Genomic DNA, 15691 nt, shown 5'->3' with positions numbered 1-15691 from the left:
CAGGAGCGTGGCTGCTGCTGGGGCCCACATGATCAAACAAACGTGCCTTGGTGTTTCTTCTCTAGTAATCATGGCTACACTGTGGTCAGTGAAAGCCAGCCAAGTAGCACAAGTAAGTACTTGATACTTATTAGATACTTAGATATCTATTAGGTAAGTATTATGTACTAGATGGGTTTAAACATATAAGAAAGCTAGATGCTTTCAAACATTTTAATGCTTTCAATACTTTTAAATGAACTAACATTAAACACAGTTAACAAAAACTATAATAATGTCCCAATGTTACTAAACCAGACTAGAGAGTCTAACAGTTATTTCTGAAATCATATAACAAGAATCAGCAATAACAATATTAAAACATGAAATTACAACCTGTTTGAAAAAAAAAAAACCCTGTAAATTTAACAAGCAACCTAAGCGAATATCATGATAATCATAGCCTACCAGACAAACTATTTCAAAGGTGCTCAGATGTAAAACCAACTATAAATTTCACATACATTATCCTAGAAAATGTTAAGAACATTAGCTAAGAAATTATTTCAACTTAATGAGAAATTAAAAAAAAACAGCAATGAACAGTAAACTCACTTTGCCAGCCTGCCTTAATGTTCCATCTAATATGTAAACACACATAGCACGTTCACCTGTTTAACGTATTTTTTTTTTTATCTTGCTTTGAAATATCAACAATTCTTACATACATACTGTAAATGTAGCACAGTATGCTGGAATTTTCACATGACTCACATATGAATCTGTGGAGATGAGATCAAGTCACTGGGGACAATCTGGGATTTACCCCTACTATCAGGGCAGTGGCATAGACACATCAGTCTTAGCTCAAAGCAGGGTCCAGTATTTGTATATCTATTATACTCTCAGGTGAATATTTGTATTTATCATATTCTGTGTAAATTGTTAAATAAATTGGCTAAATAAATATCTGTAACTGTATTTTGGAGCTGATAGATCAAGTTACAGTACGCTCCACACATTACAAGTCCACTACCATGAAATGTTTTTAATTTCCCTAATGCTAGGCAAAATCATAAAAAAAATTTTTTTTTAAAAACAGAGTACGTACACTAGATGGCCAAAAGTTTATAGACAGCTGACCATCACACCCATATGTGGTTTTTGAACATCCTATTCCAGATTCCAGTCCCTCTTTTCAATTATAACTACCTCCACTCTCCTGGAAAGACTTTCCACTACGTTTTGGAGCATGTCTGTTGGGATCTGCCCATTCAACCACAACAGCATTAGTGAGGTCAGGTTATGGACATGATGAAAGAGGAGGTCTGGTGCGTAGTCAGTATTCTAATTCATCCCAAAAGTGTTCAGTGGGGTTGAGGTTCAGGCCATGCGAGCTCTTCCACTCCAACCTTGGCAAACCATGTCTTCATGGACCTTGCTTTTTTGAACAGAGCCACTGTTATGTTGGAACAGGTTTTGGCCTCTTAGTTCCAGTGAAGTGAAATTTTAAAGCTACAGTATACAAAGACATCCTATATATTTGTGTTCTTCCAACTTTGTGGCAACAGTTTAGGGACCCCCAAATGGGTGTGATGGTCAGGTGTCAAAACACAAACTTTTGGCCATATTGTGTATTAATTTAAAGTCAGAAATACTGAAAAATCTTACATGTATCCAAATAAAACTTTTCAAGGAGAAAGATACCCAAGGGGAAAATTGGAGCCCACATATTGTAGCACTAGCACATCTGAAACTATTTCTCTCTAAAAAAAAAATTTAAGTTTCTGCTAAAATGGTAGTGCTTTATTTCTCAGAATTGGAGGCCAGACTGAAAAGACAGGACGCACCATCTCTGTTTGGCTCTGACATTCTTGAGCTATCCTTTGTAGCAGAAATGCAAACAGAAAATCGCCTTCGATTTAAGGTATGCTTATTGTATGCATCCTTGTATTGGGGATAGAATGTGTGTTTCTCTTTACACACACACACACACACACACACACACACACACACACACACACACAGGCATGCCTATGTCATCAACAAGTCTAGTCCTTCTTGTTACTAAATTGTATGCCTTAAAGAAACTTTAAAATATAGTTTGATATTTGGATCAATGCCAAATTGTTATCAGTTTATCTGCTGGTGGCAAGGATAATTCCATACAAATTCTACATTCACCCATTTATTTTTGAGATATTGCACTACCAAGAATTTCCTACCGACAGACTGACAGATGGACAGACTAATGGAAATTGGCAAATAAATTTTCAGATTCTAAGTCAGAACCTTTAGTTGAGGACGCAACTTTGAAGTAAGAAATAGGCCAAACACCTGTGCTTAGAAGATAGGTGTGTTGCAGTGACTTCCAAATTGCTTAGTCTTTTACTAGAAAGTGCCCAAATGCTGCCAAAAAAGCTGATTACCGAGGCAGCCTGCACACAAGAGCATGTTTAAAGTGGCATGCTAACAATAGTGTGTTGAACGTTAATATGTTGGCCTGTGCCTACTGTATGCCTTGTTCTACAGATCACTGATGCAAATGAAGCCCGGTTTGAAGTTCCTCATGAACACATCCAGTCTCTGTCCAGCTCTCAGAATGGACCACTGAAGTATGAGTTTGAGCTTCTCAAGAGTCCATTTGGAGTGAGAGTTCGCAGAGCATCCAATAAAAAAGTCCTGTGAGTCTTTTATTATTGTTTTTATCTCTGTCCTGTTTTCTCCTGTGTTATTTTATCTTAGACAATCACAAACTTCTTTAAATAACTTGAACCATTCAGTCATTGCAGAGTCTTTCTCCTGTTTTTACTAGTGAAAGATATTGAACCTTTTGACAATTTATACATCTGACATGTGGTTTTCATTCAGGGATTCTATCCAGGCCTAGATTCAATTCCAATTACCTATTCTTGTGCCCGAATTAAAGTTTTGAGTTTACTTTCCCCTCAGTCACCCTATTTCCCAATGAGTTCATGAATATTATTCGAAGCAGTAAATCCAGCATTTTAATTGGTCAAACAAAATCCTGTTACTTTAGTTGTCCTCCAACATCTACCGCTGTTTTTATGTGCCCACCTGCTCATCTGTGTGGCACCCTTACATGTGCATCAGCTTTATCTTGTATTCTGTGGACTTTTTCCCCTTGTCCCTACTTGTTTGCCTCACCAATAGCAGGTCCTGAGTGTTCTTTTGGCTTGTTGTGAAGTTGGACTTCAGAATCATATTTCATTTGGCTCATTGGTCTGTCGTTTTGATTTCTGGAGACATTATTTTATCAGATATGCTGGATGCCTACAGACTTTGATCTTGACTATTCCAACATTGATTATGAAGTAGACTGGGGGAAATAAGCATTAAATGTGTCAACATTTGTTTCAGTAAATATATTTCAAATGAGGCTATTCCCATGAAATTTTCACTAGACTTTGGTATTAACTCAAGAAATGCACAAATATAAAGAAATCCAAAAATTAAAGTCTATAAATGAAGTTATGGGTAATAAAGAGGAATGTCATAGGAAAAAATTATTGAACAAGCTAACTGAAATTTATTTAATACTTAGTGGAGAAGCATTTGTTTGTAATGACAGCTTCAAGTTACTTCCCGTATGAAGAAATTAATTGGCCACAGTATTCAGGTGTGATTTTGGCCCATTCTTCTAAACATATTGTCTTTAAATCTTGTTCAATTGGATTCAAATCAGGTGATTGACCCGGCCATTCTAACACCTTGATTTTTTTCTCTGAAACCAACTGAGAGTTTCCTTGGAGTTTGCGGTATGCTTTGTATCCTTGTCGTGCTGGACGGTCCACCCACATCTCATCTTCATCATCCTAGTGGATGGCAGCAGATTCTTCTCAAGAATCTCCCGGTAAAGGGCTCCATTTATAATTCCTTCAATTATATGAAGTCTGCCAGTACCAGGCGATGAAAAAAAGCCCCACACCATGATGCTTCCACCTCCAAACTTCAATGTTGGTATAGTGTTTTTAGGTTGATGTGCAGTGCCATTTCTTCTCCAAACATGGTGTGTAGTATGACAGCCAAAAAGTTCAATTTTGCTCTCGTCTGACCAGACTACACTCTCCCAGAATTTCATAGGCTTTAACTGAACTTTAAACAAGCTTCAGCGTGCCTTTTCTTTAGTAATGGAGTCTTGCAGGGTGAGTGTGCATAGAGGCCATGGTAGTGGAGTGCATTGCCTATTGTTTTCTCTGTGACGATGGCACCTGCTGCCTCCAAGTGTTTCTGGAGCTCTTTCCGAGTGGTCCTTGGCTCTTGGGCTACTCTTCTGACTATTCTTCTGACTCCCTGGTCAGAAATCTTGCGAGGAGCTCCTGTGCGGATAATGGCCCCAATGGTGCTTAATGGAAGATTCAGAATTTTTTTTAATACATCTGTATCCAATTCTGTCAATATGTTTTTGCAACAAGGTTGCGAACGGCTTTGGAGAGTTCTTTGCTTTTACCTTGTGTGACACCTTGGTAATGTAAAGACTTTTTATAGACCATCAATTTATTAACCCAGCTGATATTAATTTGCACAGATAGGGGGTATAATTACTTATGGATTTCAATTAGTTCCTTGCCTTACTTTGCCTCGGAGAACTGCTTTTTTTAGCGTGTTCAATACATTTTTCCTGTGTCATCCCACTTTATTACACATTACTTTATTCATGAAATTTAATGTTGTGAATTATTTATATTTCTATATATTCTGTATATTTCTTGAGTTAATACTGATGTCTGGTGAACATGTCATGTGAGTAACCTCATTGGAAATATATTTACTGAAAAAAATGTTGACGCGTTCAATACTTATTTCCCCCACTGTATACAGTGTAAATTAAAATGTTTAGTTTTATCTGCAGTACTCTGCTTCTTTGTTGTACATTCTGCACATTAAAAAGTTCTTACAAAGACTATTCATAAGTGTAGAGAAGTGAATTTCATATCCCCATAGTGGCCTAAAGTGGATATAATGTGGTTCACATGAATGAAACCAAGTTGCATATTGTCAGAATTGTCAATCTCCAAAAACACCCCAGACCTGCAGAAATTACTGAACCACAAGACCTACAGATGGCTCAAATTTGGACAAGCTATTCAATTACTCCAGAAAAGATTCACTGTTGCCCCATTCTAAAGTATTCTTGTCTACTATTTTTCCGTACTCCCATTCCCAATTTAACACATAATTCTGCATAAGTAATGGCTCTCAGTAAGCCTAACATTGGGAATTCCTCCACAAACTAACAGGCAAGTTGAATGAGCAATCAAGAAATAGGTCAGTTCTATTTTGTGTTCCATCTACATGTTTGACAGTTAGGCTTATTTTGTAAATACATATCAATAATACATATGATTTCCAGTTTGTATATCAATATGGAGTTTTGCATGTTCTCCCAATGTCGGTGTGGGTTTCCTCTGGGTTCTCCTATTTCTTCCCTCTGTATAAAAACATGCAATTAGGTGGTTTGGCTATGCAAAATTTTCCCCCTAGTGAATGAGTGTGTGTGTGTGTGTGTGTGTGTGTGTGTGTGTGTGTGTGTGTGTGTGTGTGTATGTGTGTGTATGTGTGTGTGTGTGTGTGAGAGAGAGAAAGAGTGATGCTCTGCAATTAACTGACATCCCAGCCAGGGTGTATTCCCACCTTGTTTTATGCTGTATATCTCTGTCACTACAGAATCTTTACATGTGTGTGTACTCTTTTGAATGTCACTGTGGTTTATTCTCAATTTCATGTCTCAATGACATGCAGTCCCTTTCACTATTTGTCAGTTTTAATTTTACGTGCATGAAAACAGACATGTTGTCTTGAGATATACTGTGAATCACTGCTTACAACTACTCCGCATCAAGAAATAATAATGAAAGTACTTAGCTCTCATTAATGTTGTGCTTCTGTAATTCACAACTGGGCTAGCTCATTTTTATGCTCTGAGTTCATTATTATGCATTACTTTTAAATAATAGCCTAGTTTGTTTGACAGTGGCATGCCAGTCAGTGCCAGACTAAGAGACACCATGATTATAGCTGTGTCACTCACATGCACATGCACACACAGTCATTAGAGGAATCAGTGCTTCCAAAACCAGCCAATACAATTAAAGCTTAAAAATTAATGCGCTTTCGGCACATTTCAGTTCAGAGCACTGTGTTGTTTAGTAATGCTGCTGTCTGCGAGACTTCTGCTTTAATCTAAAGTTATTTACAATGACTATACAATGACAGTACTTTGAACTTCATTAATAATTTGTCACACTTGCTTGTCATGGCATTTGCAATAATGGTGGCATATACTGTATGTACAATAAGTTCAGAACTCTATCTTCCTTATCAAATTATATGATTTTGATAAGGTGATGGAAGTAGGCCAAAGAGTGTCTGCTTTACTATCTTCAGGTTTTGACAATGAGTTACCAGCACTCCATGAAAATGAAACAATTTTGACAACTTTGTCATTGGTATTTGGCAAGTAAACAAACACACAGGAATACCCCACTAGTCCCAAATAAAAACACACTGAAATTAAGAGTAATAGAAGCAATATTAAACAGAGCTACAAATTGAAATGTGCAAACTAATTTATGTATAAAACCTACGACAATTATGAGAATAAAGCAGGGGTATCCGAAGCTTTGATTTCTTGTGAAAATTGTAGTAAAATATATGGTCTTGTATGCTCTTGATTGCTCTCCTGACCAGGCCTGATAAGTTGATAAAGTAGATTAGCTTGGTTTAAGTACAGTTCAAGTGCATTTTGGCACAGGGACTTCTGGTGTAATGCACAGTGAGATGGTCCCATAGAATTGAGCTCTGGCGCTCTTATTGGACTTGATTTTATTCACTGTGTGCTAAAAGATTCACAAAAAATCCAAACATCAGATATCAGTATCTGAATATGTTAAACTGAAAGCCACAGCACTGAAAATGAGTATTTCATTCTAAATGATGAAACAAACATTAATGTTAAGAGCATGGACACATCAGCGAAAACAATACAAAGACAAAGAAAGATGAAATGGAATCTTCCTTGAGGAGAAATAAAGTAAAACTAGCAGAGGGCAAAGATCCAGTTGTTTGTTTCTGGGCAAAATAATTTGTCACAAAATATGGGATAACTAAACACTCCAGATTATTTATAACACTGGGCAGTTAAAAAATTGGCAAAAAACAGACAATAATTATATATATATATATATGTGTGTGTGTGTGTGTGTGTGTGTGTGTGTGTGTGTGTTATCTCCTGTTTCATTTATAGAAGTTCATCATTCTTGTCAGAAGCTTCCTATGCATCATCAGACTAAGAGACACCATGATTATTGCTTTGTCACTCACATGCACATGCACACACAGTCATTAGAGGAATCAGTGCTTCCAAAACCAGCCAAAACAATTAAAGCTTAATTATAAATGGAATTTCGGCAAGACTTCTGCAAGACTTCTGCTTTAATCTAAAGTTATTTACAATGATTATACAATGACAGTACTTTGAACTTGATTACTAATTTGTCACACTTGCTTATCATGGCTTTTGCAATAATGGTGGCATATACTGTATAATAAGTTAAGAACTCTATCTTCCTTATCAAATTATATGATTTTGATAAGTTGATGGAAGTAGGCAAAAGAGTGCAACTGATAGAGCTGGGTCCAAAAGTCCAAGAGTTAAATAATAAGAACTTTTTTTTTTTTTCTGGAAAATATGAATTTGCCAATGTGCCTAACTATGACAAAAATATCCCCATGGCAAAGCACACTTTAATTAATGAATCTTTCGCCATAGCAATGTCTGAACTACAAATAAATTAAAGCTTTCTTTAATATACTTTGTCAGTTAACCAATTAAATTGTTTCCTTTGAAGGAGAATGAAATGTTTGTACCATTTAATTAATTTGAAAATATTGTACATATGCTCTATGATTTTGTTAACTCATTTTCATATCTGATGTTTTACTATACTGTGCGTAAATAAAAAATGTCGGGGCTATCTAGGACTAGTATAAGTATACATGTCTACGTACAATTAGATATATACACTGTGGATGTGATGGTCTGGTATTCACAAAATGTTGGCCATATAGTGTATTACCATATTACACATGCAATTCACAAAAATGACAGATGTATTACAAAATCCCAAAGTAGGCTTAATACCTGTCTGCAGCATATTCATTGAAACTGCTGGGCAGTGCTCCATTTTACTATCTTCAGGTTTTGATAATGAGTTACAAGCAATCCATGGAAGTGGAACAATTTAGACAATTTGTTATTGTTACTCGGCAAGTAAACAAACAAGCAGGAATACGCCACTATTCCCAAATAAAGACACACTGAAATAAATAGAAATAGGAGCAATATGGAAATGAGTATTTCATCCTAAATGATGAAACAAACATTAATGTTAAGAGCATAGACACATCAGCAAAAACAATACAAAGGCAAAGAAAGATGAAATGAAACTTCCTTGAGGAGAAATAAAGTAAAGATAACAGAGGGCAAAGATCCAGTTGCTTGTTTCTGCACAGAAGAATTTGTTACAAAATATGGGATAACTAAACACTCCATATGTTTTATGACACTAGGCAGTTAAAGATTGGCAAAATGTGTATGTGTGTGTGTGTGTGTGTTATCTCCTTATCTCCTGTTTCATTTAAAGACGTTCATAATTCTTGTCAGAAGCTTCCTATGCATCATCTTTCTCTTTTGATCTCTGTCTCAGCTTTGATACCAGTATTGGACCGCTGATTTTTGCTAACCAGTACCTACAGCTCTCTGCTAAACTCTCCTCGGATAACATTTATGGACTCGGTGAACACGTTCACAAGAAATTCCGCCATGATATTGACTGGAAGACATGGCCTATATTTACACGAGACGCCTTTCCAAATGGTGTAAGTGGACTACAAACTCAGAGTAAGGTCCTACAATCTAAAGTTTACTACCTACAGTTAAACTATAACCAAACCTAAAGTTTACTACCAAGAACTACTCCAAATTCATCAGTTATCAAACTGATATAATAAATAAAACCACAACACTCTTTACTGAAGTAAAACACAGTTTTTGTTTGAATTGAAACCAACTTTCTTATTTATTGTATTACTTAGTCAAATTAGTCTTGTAGCTCCAGTGGAAAATTAAAGAGGCAAACATACCCAGCCAGATAGATTGCATTTGGAGTAAGAGGAACATTGTTGTTTTGGTTATATTTTTTTTGTTTTGTTTCTTAAACAGTTTGTTTCTTAAACTCTGTTTTATTTTCAGGGTACTCACAACCTGTATGGTCACTACCCTTTCTTCATGTGCCTGGAGGATGAAAGTGGAAAATCCTTTGGTGTTTTCCTAATGAACAGCAATGCTATGGGTAACCAAATCCCAATGTTCTAATGCACTGTAATTAATTTAAAAACCTAGAATATTTACAGAATGACATGCTTATTAGTATATTGATCTAATAATCTGTCAGCCCAGTATATAGCAGTGTCCAAGAGTACTATTGTACTTCCAAGAACTGATTTTTTTTTTTTTCCCCAGGAGCCAGGAAATTGTTTCAAGTTACTGTTATTTATTCAAGTCAAATACTGTTCAGTTTACCCTTATCATTCAAGAATGCATTACCTATGTAAAACGGAGACAAACCTACTGTTTATTTGTGTATGAAATCTCTAAATATCATACTTGCACACTAGGCATCTTGGGGGTAAAAGTAACAAAATTACATTCCAATGCAATTATTCTCTGGTACTTATTTATTTATTTATTTATTTATTTATTTATACCCATATCCATACATATTTGCACATTGACCAAGTTATTGCTATTTTAACTATCTTTCACACTATATTGGAGTTAAATGTGAAAATATTCATAATTAATTCATATAAATATCAAAGTACAGAGTTTCAGCTATAATTTAAGGGTATATGCATGCAAATTAGGTGAACGGTGTGGACATTACAGCATTTTTTATTTGATATGTAAGATAATATAGCCCTATACACTTCAGAATTCATTCTGCTGCTTTTACCAGCAGAATAATCAATATATACTATCAATATATACCATCAACCATCAATAAATACAAGGGTACCAGTTCCATAGGCAGCCATACATGCCTACAACATGAGATGAGGTGGTGTGCATTGGGTCATGAACAGTTCCATCCCTTCTCCATACTCTTCTCTTCCCAACATTCTGGTACAGGTTTGTCTCATCTGTCCACATTATGTTGTTCCAGAACAGGCTTTTTTAAATGTTTTTGAAAAATTCTAATATGGTTTTCCGTTTTCTGAGACTTACCAGTGGTTTACATCTTCATGGTAAATGTCTGGGTTATGCGTGTAACCCTGCTCCCTGAGAAGGGAACGAAACGTTGCGTTAGCTGAACGCTGTGGGGAGTGCCCTCGCACGTGACCGGTATCTGAAGCTTGGGTAAAATCATACCTAATTTATAGGCCTACCGTGATCAGGTGTTGTGGCAATTAAGCTCATCGCATGATATATAAGCGACACCTGTGAACCGCGGCGTCAGCCTCTATCATCTGAAGTGAAGACGCAATTCACAGGCATGCCCCTGTATGACAAAGCTACGCAAAGTCTCGTTCCCTTCTCAGGGAACAGGGTTACATACATAACCCAGACGTTCCCTTTCAAAGGGAACTTCACATTGTGTTAGCTGAATGCTGCGGGAATGAGAATACCCACTCTGTCATACTGAGGGTACAGCCTGTTCAAAAAGACCCAAGCCCGAGGGTCACTGCAAGACACTCGAGCCTGGGCCAGAATATATATCCAGGATGTAAAATCGAATGAATGTGTATGGTGTAGACCACCCCGCCACAGCACATACATCCTGTAAGGATACCCCTTTGGACAAAGCGTTCGAGGAAGTGACCCCCCTAGTGGAATGAGCCCTTATGCCCAGTGGCATAGTGAGACTGCACGCCTCATAAGCGATAGAGATAGCTACCACTATCCAATCAGAAAAGTGCTGTTTCAACATAGCATCACCTCTGCTGTCACCGCCAAAGCTATCCAGCAGCTGCTCTGACTTACGCCACTGGCCAGAGTGGTGGGCCTAAGTACAGAGAGTCCTTACTGGACACACTTGGTGCAATTTCTCTTGTTCCGCTATGATGAACAGAGGCGGGCAGAAAGCCTGCAACACCACAGGCTGGGACGCAGATGTAGGCACTTTAGGAATATAATCCGGCATATGATATAGGGAGGGCTTGGCTAATCCATGGGTAAAGTCAAGGCAGGAAGGGGCAATAGAGAGCTCGTAGATCTCCTACTCGCTTGAGAGATGTCAGGGCCAGCAGAAGAGCTTCCTTTAGAGTCAGAAGCTTCTCAAAGGCTGCCACTAAGGGCTCAAATGCGGCAACTGACAGACCTTCCTGGACCACAGAAAGGTCCCAGGAAGTTATGCGTGGTCTGCAAATGTGCCTCAGCCGCCTGACATCATGCATATCCCTCAAAGTTAGAGGATGTTGCCACACAGAGGCTCCATCAATAGGGGCATGACTGGCCAAAATGGCGGCCACGTATACCCTGATTGTAGAAGGAGCCAACCCCGCTGAGAAACGTCCTTGTAAGAACTCCAGGACTGTAGCTATTGCACTGTTCACTGGGTCTAGCTGATGTTCCCCACACCACGAGACAAAAAGTTGCCACTTGAGCGCATGCATCATGGATGCTGTTCTAATATTCTACATAGTCTCTTCAACCTCAGTTGTGAGATCAGAATCTATGAACTGGTGCATCTCAGGGGCCAGACTCACAATTTGCATAGTTCCGGCCAAGGGGGATAAATCAGCCCTCCGGCTTAAGACAGTAGATCCCTGCGGATGGGAATCTCCGAAGTAGTGCCGTCTAGCAGGGATATTGTCTCTGAGAACCATATTCGAGCTGGCCAATAAGGTGCTACTAGCAGCAGACGTAGACCATCTTGGCGAACTCTCGCTAGAACAAAAGCATATAGATTGACCTCGGCCACATGTGCGCCATGGCGTCCAACCCTAATGGTGCGGGAGGAGTGAGGGCGAACCACAGTGGGCAGTGTGTTCTCTCCTCTGAGGCAAACACTTCCACTCCAGCTTGGCCAAACCTCCGCCATATGGACTCCACCATCTTGTGGATGGAGCCACCAATCATTGGGCCCCAGCCTGCCTAAATATGACATCTGCCCCCACATTCCGGTTGCCCAGAATGTACATTGCACTCACTCAAAAAACTTTCCCTCTGCCCAGAAAAGAATTAGTTGCACCTGCCTCAACAGGGGGCACAAATATAATCCTCCCTGGATATATGAGACTACTGCTATGTTGCCTGTAAACACATGGTGACCTATCTATTGAGGAAGAAAGAATTTCAGTGCTAGAAATATGGCCTGCATTTCTAGGCAATTTATATGCCACTCCAGAGGAGGGCCGCTCCAGAGAGCGTGAGCTGGACATCAGTCTAAGACTGCACCCCAGCCCATGAGGGAGATGTCTGTCATTACCGTCTTGCGCTATGGAGACACCCCTAGAGTGTGACCCAAGGCTAGAAACCGGGGACACTTCCAAATTCTCAGAGCACGTAGGCATCGCCGTGTGACACTGATTACTCTCAGAGGTTTCGTCCTCAGACAAAACCCCCAACTTCTCAGCCACTACTGAAACAGTTTCCTGTGCAATAGGCCCAAAGGTACGACGTTGGCTGCTGCTGCCATAAGTACCAACAGTTTCTAATAGGGACTTGGAGGGGATGCCAAGTTCCAGCATTATCTTGCTCAATGTTGACAGGATTGACCCTACGCATGTTGGGGATAGAAACGTCCTCATCGTAGTAGAATCCTTATAACCCTTAGAAAAGTTGTTCACCGCACTGGAAAAAGCATACTTTTCTGAAGTTCAACCTGAGCCAGAAGCGCTTCATGTTGGTGAGAACAACATCTCAATGTTGAACTGCCAGTTCCCTGGATCATGCTAGAATTAACCAGTCATCCAGGTAGTTTAGTACACAGATGCCCTGGAGTCACAATGGAGCCAGACTGACATCCATACACTTTGTGAAGGTGCGAGGGGATAAATCTAGCCCGAAGGGAAGAACCCGATCTTGGTATGCGTTGCCTCCAACGCAAACTCCAGGAACTTCCTGTGACTGGACGATATTTCTATGTGGAAATATGCAGCTTTTAGATCTATCACCACAAACTAGTCCTCAAACTGAATCTGTTGAACGCTAAGTTTGGGCATCAGCATCTTGAACCTGTATGTCCGAAGAGTATAGTTCAGATGATGCAGATCTAAAATTGGCCACATACTCCTCTATTTTTTGCAGACCAGGAAATAATGGCTGTAAAAACCTCCCTCCCTCAGGGAACGGGGTACATGTTTTATGTCCCCTTTGTCCAAGAGGGATCTTACTTCCTGCGCTAACATCGATCTCTGGTCTGTGCTGACTACTGTGGTGAGCACACCTCTGAACTGGGGTGGTCGAGCTTTGAATTTGGCTCGGTAACCATTTTCTACGGTAGACAGAACCCATGGAGACACATTTGGCAGTAGGTTCCACGCTACCAGATGGTCTTTTAGTGACGTTAACTTTTCCACATTCTATTGGAGGGAAAGCATCATATTTTTGTTGCCCTGTGACAGCTCGCTGACCAGAGAACACTGAAAACTTGGAACAGTCTTGGCTAGGGGAGGCACTACAGTAGCACTGGGGGCTAACTGCTCTGACAACCTCATGTTCCCTGATACGTCCCTCCACAGCCTCTCAGGACCTCTTCTTTGTCTGCTTGGCCTTTATGTACCATTCTCAGATCAGGCCTAGTAGCAGGCCGCTACTGTGGCTGCACGGTTCCCCTGGCTGTCTGCGGGGGTTGGTGTGCCACCATACTCGCCTTCTGTGCCTCCCTCACACTAGCGCTGGCCTGGGCTCCAGTCATGGATGCCCAGGTGAACTCTCCACAACAGGGTTGAGCCGTATGTCGAGCTCACTCAGCAGATCTGCTTGGTAGGCCTGCAACACTGCTATTGTCTGCAGTGACCCACAAGCAAGACCCATTACTGCATAGGCCTTGCCCACCAATGCCAAGGCTGCTTTACATGGCTTGGATGGCAAAGCCGGCCCCCCTAAATTACCTGCTGTCGATGGAGAGAGGTAGCTCGCAGGCACCTCCTCCACTTTCAGCATAGCTAAATAGCCATGCCGTTCATTCCCCACGATGGCCGAATAATCCAACATCGTGGGGTTATAAATACAGCTTATGCATGGTTTTTCCTCAGAAGCCTGATATTTTGTCGTGCACTTCTGGAAGAATGGGGCGTTTTCTGCAGTGTGAGGGATTTAATTTCACCATTGACAAAAAAGCTCATCCAGCCTTACTAATCACTTCAAGCAGGTCTTTATAGGCTGTTCTCAGCTTTTAGCACACCCTTCTGGCTCCTCGGAGTCAGAGAGGAATTATTATTTTTTATTTTCGTGTGAGTTTTTTTTTTTTTAGGCTTTCCATAGTGGCAGGAGGAGTCACAACGCGAGCTCCAAAATCCCGCAGAGAGCCAGACCCAGAAGACAGAGCAAGAGATACAGCAGTGCTCATTTCCGGTATCTTTTCCAGATCCAAACGAGATCCCCCGGACCTGAGACAGCTAGCTGCCTCGGCAGCGGCTGTCCAGATCCACGAGGCTCTGGAACCCAACTTGCTTCAGCTTCCAAGAAGAGAGCGAGTCGTGGTCAGAGCTGCCTAATGTAAGGCGTTCACAATGCTCACAGTCAGACCTCTCGAGGGCTGCCGTGTTGTGCTCCATCCCTAGACACTTCACACAGAAAGTGTGCACTCCTCCCCATGATGAGACAGGAACAAGGCGTAACACACTTCCCAATATTCTCATTCATACTTTTCTCTCTCGCTCATTTTTTTTTTCTTGTCTTTTTTTTTTAAAGGGATAGAAAAGTGCAGAGATTTTGAGAAAAGATAGATAGGAAATGAAACGTCTTTTTGTTTCTTTACACAAACAACCGACATGCAGTCTCGCTGAAGATAATAAGGCTAACGGTGCGGTTCCCAGGTGTCATTTATACATCACGCGACGCGCTTAATTGCCACGTCACCTGATCACGGCAGGCCTATAAATTAGGCATGATTTTACACAAGCTTCGGATACCGGTCACACACCAGGACGCTCTCCACAGCATTCAGCTAATGCAACGTAAGTTCCCTTTGAAAGGGAACCCTCTGTATTTACTTTGGTGAAGTATTATCTTGTTGACTTTGATGCAAATGCCCCTGTAGGGTGTTCATGATCTGGCCAACTGTTGTAAAGGGTTCTGAGCTCACCTGTATTTTGTTATTTTTAAGAATGTACCAAACAGTTGATTTGGCCAAGTCTAATGTTTTAGCTATGTCTCTGATGGGTTTGTTTAATGTTTCATTCTGATGGTGGCTTGCTTCACTGGCAGTGTCAGCTCTTTGGACTTTGGATTTGGATATTTATGTCACGTCACTGCTGGTTTTGGCCACAATATTTAAATTTACGGTATTTGACAGACACCCTTATCCAGAGTGACTTACATTTATCTATACAACTGAGAAGTTGAGGGTTAAGGGCCTTGCTCAAGGGCCCAATAGTGGCAGCTTGGCATTGCTGGGATTTTAACTCACAGCCTTCCAATCAGTAGACCAACATCTTAGCCACTGAGCCACCACTACACAAA

General features: G+C 40.2%; 1 protein-coding gene across 1 annotated transcript in view; it reads left to right on the top strand.

The window, feature by feature from the left end:
• si (sucrase-isomaltase (alpha-glucosidase)) overlaps positions 1-15691 on the top strand; it is a 147521-nt gene that overhangs the window by 7597 nt on the left and 124233 nt on the right. Inside the window, exons 4-8 of the mRNA XM_053623442.1 lie at positions 1-112; positions 1797-1906; positions 2512-2663; positions 8709-8880; positions 9254-9353. The exon at positions 1-112 is cut by the window's left edge and continues 9 nt beyond it. Coding sequence (XP_053479417.1) covers positions 1-112; positions 1797-1906; positions 2512-2663; positions 8709-8880; positions 9254-9353 — 646 coding nt within the window. The remainder of the gene's footprint in view (positions 113-1796; positions 1907-2511; positions 2664-8708; positions 8881-9253; positions 9354-15691) is intronic.

The sequence above is a fragment of the Ictalurus furcatus genome, chromosome 4 (genome assembly GCF_023375685.1).
Source record: "Ictalurus furcatus strain D&B chromosome 4, Billie_1.0, whole genome shotgun sequence".
In the NCBI taxonomy this organism is placed as follows: Eukaryota; Metazoa; Chordata; class Actinopteri; order Siluriformes; family Ictaluridae; genus Ictalurus; species Ictalurus furcatus.
The sequence above is the reverse complement of the archived record's forward strand: the minus strand, read 5'-3'. Positions and strand labels throughout refer to the sequence as shown.